This window comes from Amblyraja radiata, chromosome 1 (genome assembly GCF_010909765.2).
Source record: "Amblyraja radiata isolate CabotCenter1 chromosome 1, sAmbRad1.1.pri, whole genome shotgun sequence".
Classification (NCBI taxonomy): domain Eukaryota; kingdom Metazoa; phylum Chordata; class Chondrichthyes; order Rajiformes; family Rajidae; genus Amblyraja; species Amblyraja radiata.
In genome coordinates this window covers 180,064,537-180,072,125 of record NC_045956.1, presented here as the reverse complement: position 1 = coordinate 180,072,125, position 7,589 = coordinate 180,064,537, and the positions used below count along the sequence as shown (strand labels likewise).

Sequence of the window (7,589 nt, the reverse complement as noted above, 5' to 3'; positions counted from 1 at the left end):
AATAAAAAGAGAGAAAATAAATAGTGAATGAAATACAGAAAGCAATCCAATGAAAATAAAGAACTGAAAGTGAAAAAAGGGAGCAAAAGAAATCGAGTGAAAATAGAGAAAGAACAGAAAGTGTGAAAAGAAAAAGAAAGGAAAAAAATGAGAGGAAATAGAGAGTGAAAGAAATAGTGAATGAGAGAAAGGGAAAGAACAGAGAGAAAGAGAGGGAGAGAGAGAGAGTGAGAAAGAGAGAAAAATAGGAAGGAGTAATGAAGGAAAGAGTGAGAGAAAAGGGGATAGAATGGGGAAATGGAAAGAGGGAAGAAAAAAATGGAGAAAGGAAGAGAAAAAAAGTTGATGGAGGGAGGGAATGAAAAAAAGGTGAGGGAGGGAGAGATGGGGGGATAAAGTGCAAGAGAGAGAGAGAGAGAGCGAGGGAGAGAGAGAGAGCGAGGGAGAGGGAGAGAAAGCGAGGGAGAGAGAGCAAGGGGAGAGGGAGAGCGAGGGGGAGAGCGAGGGGGAGGGGGAGAAGGAAAGTGAGGGGGAGGGGGAGAGAGAGAGAGAGAGTACAATCTGTGTTTGGCAGTTGAGGATTTCACAGCTTAGCGAGTGTGACATTGGGAGGTGGCCACTGAGGCTGAAGGCAGTGTAGAGATGTGGTGGTGTCTAATCGAAGCCCTGCCAGTCACTTTGCTCGGAGTCATACTCTGGTTCGGAGCCGATGCATTTGACCCCTTCCAGTAGCATGGGGGTCCCGTGCAGACGATCTGAAACACACCCAGTTAAGAGGTTTAGTTTATTGTCACGTGTACCGAGGTACGGTGAAAACTTTTGTTGCGTGCTAACCAGTCAGCGGAAAGACAATACACGATTACAATCGAGCCATCCACAGCGTGCATTAGTGATATCTAAAGGGCCTGTCCCACTTAGGCGACTTTTTAGGCGAGTGCAGGAGACTCTGCGCTCGCCTCATGATCGCCACATGTTCGCTGGTGGTCTCTGGTGAGTCTCCTTCATGGCCGCGAGGAGTTCCCGCATTCTGGGAACTAGTCGCGGCCTCAGTACGGTCGCGTGATACAAGGTAATGTTAGTTTAACTATGTTGAAAGTTTCTGCGACCAAAAATTGGTCGTGATGGAGATAATCGCTAATCGTGTAGTCGTAGGTGCAGTTGTAGTGCGATCGCCATGTAGTTATGGGTAGTCGAGGTAGTCGTAGGTAGTTTTAGTTAATCGCATTTGCTGACCGGGCATTTTCATTGGCTCATTAGGGGAAAAAAATATAAGCACGAGTTTTCAGAACCAATTATAACTGACCGGTAATGTTAAATGTCCACCGAACTTCACAGCTGTGTATCTCTGGCTTATTAAAGGTTGTCTGGCTTCTTAAAAGTGGCTCCACTCCTTCTCCCCCTTCTCCCCCCTTCTGCCCCTTCTTTTAAAGGACCTACCGTCTTAATCTTCCTGTTCATCGCGGTGTGTGTCTGTATCACATTGGCCTTGCACCGTGTGAATTTCAGAGAGTGCTCCCCCGCTTTCCCTGGCACCCGCCTTTGCGATGTGTGTGTGTGTGTGTGTGTGTGTGTGTGTGTGTGTGTGTGTGTGTGTGTGTGTGTGTGTGTGTGTGTGTGTTCCACTCCGAATTAGCCAGAAAAAGCAGCATACCAGAGGACTGGGAGAAATTCAGAGACCAGCAGAGGAGGACAAAGGGCTTAATTAGGAAAGGAAAAATAGATTATGAAAGAAAACTGGCAGGGAACATAAAAACTGACTGCAAAAGTTTTTATAGATATGTGAAAAGAAAGAGATTAGTTAAAACAAATGTAGGTCCCTTGCAGTCAGAAACAGGTGAGTTGATCATGGGGAACAAGGATATGGCGGACCAATTGAATAACTACTTTGGTTCCGTCTTCACTAAGGAAGACATAAATAATCTACCGGAAATAGCAGGGGACCGCGGGTCAAAGGAGTTGGAGGAATCGAGTGAAATCCAGGTTAGTCGGGAAGTGGTGTTGGGTAAATTGAATGGATTAAAGGCCGATAAATCCCCAGGGCCAGATAGGCTGCATCCCAGAGTACTTAAGGAAGTAGCTCCAGAAATAGTGGATGCATTAGTAATAATCTTTCAAAACTCTTTAGATTCTGGAGTAGTTCCTGAGGATTGGCGGGTAGCAAACGTAACCCCACTTTTTAAGAAGGGAGGGAGAGAGAAAACGGGGAATTACAGACCAGTTAGTCTAACATCGGTAGTGGGGAAACTGTTAGAGTCAGTTATTAAAGATGGGATAGCAGCACATTTGGAAAGTGGTGAAATCATTGGACAAAGTCAGCATGGATTTACGAAAGGTAAATCATGTCTGACGAATCTTATAGAATTTTTCGAGGATGTAACTAGTAGCGTGGATAGGGGAGAACCAGTGGATGTGGTATATCTAGACTTCCAGAAGGCTTTCGACAAGGTCCCACATAAGAGATTAGTATACAAACTTAAAGCACACGGCATTGGGGGTTCAGTATTGATGTGGATAGAGAACTGGCTGGCAAACAGGAAGCAAAGAGTAGGAGTAAACGGGTCCTTTTCACAATGGCGGGCAGTGACTAGTGGGGTACCGCAAGGCTCAGTGCTGGGACCCCAGCTATTTACAATATATATTAATGATCTGGATGAGGGAATTGAAGGCAATACCTCCAAGTTTGCGGATGACACTAAGCTGGGGGCCAGTGTTAGCTGTGAGGAGGATGCTAGGAGACTTGGTGAGACGTCTTGGTGAGACCACACCTGGAGTATTGCGTACAGTTTTGGTCTCCAAATCTGAGGAAGGACATTATTGCCATAGAGGGAGTGCAGAGAAGGTTCACCAGACTGATTCCTGGGATGTCAGGACTGTCTTATGAAGAAAGACTGGATAGACTTGGTTTATACTCTCTAGAATTTAGGAGATTGAGAGGGGATCTTATAGAAACTTATAAAATTCTTAAGGGGTTGGACAGGCTAGATGCAGGAAGATTGCTCCCGATGTTGAGGAAGTCCAGGACAAGGGGTCACAGCTTAAGGATAAGGGGGAAATCCTTTAAAACCGAGATGAGAAGAACTTTTTTCACACAGAGAGTGGTGAATCTCTGGAACTCTCTGCCACAGAGGGTAGTCGAGGCCAGTTCATTGGCTATATTTAAGAGGGAGTTAGATGTGGCCCTTGTGGCTAAGGGGATCAGACGGTATGGAGAGAAGGCAGGTACGGGATACTGAGTTGGATAATCAGCCATGATCATATTGAATGGCGGTGCAGGCTCGAAGGGCCGAATGGCCTACTCCTGCACCTAATTTCTATGTTTCTATGTTTCTATGACAGTCGCCATTCCAGTTCCCGTTTTTTCAGGCGAGTGCCGCGAACTTGACAGTAGCCAGTAGTCTCCTGAAAAATCGCCTAAGTGGGACAGACCCTTAACTCTCTCTTGAAAACATCCAGTGAATTGGCCTCCACTGCCGAATGAGCAGAGAATTCCACAGATTCACAACTCATTGGGTGAAAACGGTTTTCCTCATGGCCTACTCATTCTTAAACTGTGATACAAGGTAATGTTAGTTTAACTATGTGAATTATAATGAGACCATCTGGGAAATGTATTGTGCTTTAATTAGGATTATAAACATTCGATCCCTGTGTTTAGATCTGTAGTTTAATAGGTCACATTCCTCCCCAAGACTTATAGAGTTTAATGGGAACAATGTCTTGTTTATATAAATTGAGTGACCACTGTATCTCTTATATTTTCCCATGGCTTCCCATCTCCCACCGGATCAACTACAAAATCCTGATCCTCGCCTACAAAGCCCTCCACCATCTGGCCCCCCCATATCTCACTGACCTCCTCTCCCCCTACCAACCCTCACGGTCCCTCAGATCCACATCAGCCGGTCTCCTCTCCATCCACAAGTCCAACCTCCGCAGTTTTGGGGACAGAGCCTTCTCCAGGGCAGCTCCCAGGCTCTGGAACTCCCTCCCCCAACTGATCCGCAATTCCGTGTCCCTCACCATCTTCCAGTCCCGCCTCAAGACCCATCTCTTCACCTCTGCCTATCCTTAGCCCCACGTCCCCCTCCCTTTTCATCTGTGCATTAATTGCCTCATATTGTGTTTTGTATTGAATTCTGTCTTTACTTTGTGTACTAGTCATGTCTCTACTATTTATTTCATTCCCCTTACATGTTTTTCCTCTACCCGCTAAATTTTTGTAAGGTGTCCTTGAGACTCTTGAAAGGCGCCCATAAATAAAATGTATTATTATTATTATTATTTTGAGAAGTGGGTTCTGGGCATTGTCCACTTTTCTTGGATTTCACTTTGTTGGAATGAAACGACTGAACAAAGAAGTTAAGAGCACATGGCAGGTGAGGGGCCACAAAGGGGGAGTCATGTGACTACCTACATCAGTTATGGAATCAAATATGGAAATGTACTGGGAAGGAGGAGATAAGTAGGATCAAGTGATTGGCTGATGATGAGGGAATGTCGGAAAATGATTGGATATGGAAATGTAACAGGGGTGGGGCATGCAGAGTTGAAAATGATATAAAAAGTGATGATCTTTTGTTTGTAGGAAACTGCTTTTGAATTTGGTGGCCTTGCACCCTGCTTGAAATGGTAGGAAACTTCATTTGAATTTGGTGGCCTGCACTTTGCTTGAAATGGAATTTCAAGGAATAGCCGTGAGTCAACAGCCAGCCCACCAGCCGTGAGTGAGTGAGCTGCCAGCACATCAGGCTTGAGTGACTGAGCTGCCAGCTCAAGAATCCATTTGGCCCACAATATCCATACTAGCCCTCTGGAAACCAGTCCCTTCAGCCCTCAACATCCATACTAGTGCTCCAGAAAGCCCCCTTAGTCTAGTATCCCTATAAACCTGTCCTTCATAAGTTCATAAGTTATGGGAGCCATTCGGCCCATCAAGTCTACTCCGCCATTCAATCGTGGCTTATCTATCTCTCCCTCTAAACCCCATTCTCCTGCCTTCTCCCTCTAACTCCTGATGCCCGTGCTAATCAAGATTCTATCTATCTCTGCCATAAAAATATCATTGACGATCCTATCCATGTACCTGTCCAAATGTTGCTTAAACATTGTGATGGTACCTGCCTCAACTACCTCCTCCGGCAGCTCGTTCCATACAAGGCTGAAGACCCACGCAGGTAAAAGGGGGGAATGTACAAACTCCGTACAGACCGCACCCGTAGTCGGGTTGGAACCCGGGTCCCTGGCGCTGTGAGCAGCAACTCTACCTCTGCACCATCTTTCCACCATTTAGAAGGCTGGTAGATGATCTGTTGTAAGTTTTAATTAACCTGACAGAGCTAGAGTGATGGAGTGGGGGAAAGGCACGGGGGTGGAAGGGAGGGAGGGAGGAAGGGGGACAGGGGTGGGAGTGGACAGCAGAGGCGCTCATGCGATCATTAACTTCTCTGCAGTTTATTGTCATGCAAACACCTTGCATAGAGGACGATGGATGGTACCGTTTAGCACAAACAAGGAACTGCGGATAGACGCAAGAAGCTGGTGTAACTCAGCGGGACAGGCAGCAGCTCTGGAGAGAAGGAATGGGTGACGTTTTGGGTCACGACCCTGCTTCAGACTGAGAGTCAAGTTTCAAGATTCAAGAGAGTTTATTGTCACGTGTCCCAGGTAGGACAATGAAATTCTTGCTTTGCTTCAGCACAACAGAATATTGTAGGCATAAAAAAATACAGAACAGATCAGTGTGTCCATATACCAATGAATATGTATAAACGAGAGATATAGACGGTGAAGGTACACAAAATTGCTGGGGAAACTCAGCGGGTGCAGCAGCATCTATGGAGCGAAGGAAATAGGCGACGTTTCGGGCCGAAACCCTTCTTCAGACTGCAGTTGAAGCTCAGCACTTCAACTCCCCCTCCCATTCCCAATCCGACCTCTCTGTCCTGGGTCTCCTCCATTGCCAGAGTGAGCAACAGCGGAAATTGGAGGAACAGCACCTCATATTCCGTCTGGGGTCCTTGCGTCCTTATGGCATTAACATTGAATTCTCCCAATTTGGCTAGCCCGTGCTGTCTCCTCCCCTTCCTTCACCCTCTAGCTGTCTCCTCCCATCCGCCCGCCCTCGGGCTCCTCCTCCTCCTCCCTTTTTCCTTCTTTCTTTCCCCACCCCCCATCAGTCTGAAGAAGGGTTTCGGCCCGAAACGTCGCCTATTTTTTTTTTTTTTTTTTTACTCTTCAAGATATAGACGGTGATGTGGATGGCCTAATTCTGCTCGTATCCCTTGTGACCGTGTGAACGTGGAGGGGAGCGGAGACGATGCCATAACGCACACTTACCCAGGACTCTGGCCTGCAACGTCACTTTCACCGAGGCGCTGTCCTTGAGTTCGCTGGCGATCAACATTTCCTCTCTGATCACCCCCTCCTTGTGTGCCATGTACTCGCACTTCATCCGGTGGCCTGGGTCAGAGTGGAACAACAGGTCGTTAGTGGATCCAAGGCAACCGTTTCTCAAACAATAACCCAACCAGGTGGCCCGGTGGCACAGCGGTAGAGTTGCTGCCTTACAGCTAATGCCGACTACGGGCGCTGTCTGTACAGAGTTTGCACGTTCTCCCCGTGAACTGCGTGGGTTTTCTCCGAGATCTTCGGTTTGTCCCCACACTCCAAAGACGTGCAGGTTTGTAGGTTAATTGGCGTGGTAAATGTTAAAATTGTCCACAGCGGGTTTAGGATAGTGGTGACGTGCGGGGACCGCTGGTCGGCGCGGACCCGGTGGGCCGAAGGGCCTATTTCCGCGCTTTATCTCTAAACTAAACTCAACAAACCACAAAATCTCAACCACCTCATTGAAACATACAGGACAGTGAAAGGCTTGGATACAGTGGATGCAGAGAGGATGTTTCCACTAGTGGGAGAGTCTAGGACCAGGGGTCATGTCATAAGAGATCGGAGGAGAATTAGACCATTTTCCCCATCAAGTCTACTCCGCCATTCAATCTTGGCTGATCTATCTCTCCCCCCTGTCCCCATTCTCCAGATTCCTCCCCACAACCTCTGACGCTTGTACCAGTCACGAATCTCAGACGCCTCAGAATTAAAGGACGTTCTTTCAGGTACATGGATAGGAAAGGTTTGGAGGGTAGATACAAAGTGCTGGAGTAACTCAGTGGGTCAGGCAGCATGTCTGGAGAAAAGGAATAGGTGACATTTTGGGTCATAGAATGATGCAGTATGGAAGCAAGCCCTTCGGCCCAACTTGCCAACATGTCCCGTCTACACCTGTCCCACCTGCCTGCGTTTGGTCCACATCCATTTACAAGAATTATCCCAGGAAAGAGTAGGTTAACCTATGATGAGCGTTTGTCGGCACTGGGCCTGTACTCGCTGGAGTATAGAAGGATGAGGGGCGTACTTGATGGGCCGAATGGCCTAATTCTACTCCTATCACTTATAAACTTATAACAGCAGTTATTTAGACAGGTACATGGATTGGAAAGGTTTCAGAGGGCAGATACAAAGTGCTGGAGTTATTCAGCGGGTCAGGCAGCATGTCTGGAGAAAAGGAATAATAGGCAATAGGTGCAGGA

General features: G+C 47.1%; 1 protein-coding gene across 1 annotated transcript; it reads right to left on the bottom strand.

Annotated features, from left to right (window-relative positions):
- Positions 1-468: 468 nt before the first annotated feature.
- Positions 469-6,553, bottom strand: LOC116986416 (UPF0687 protein C20orf27 homolog; the record flags this gene model as incomplete). Its single annotated transcript, XM_033041971.1, has 2 exons — positions 469-755; positions 6,337-6,553. Coding segments are annotated over 2 exons (318 nt in total), but the record flags the coding sequence as incomplete, so codon positions are not given.
- Positions 6,554-7,589: the final 1,036 nt, after the last annotated feature.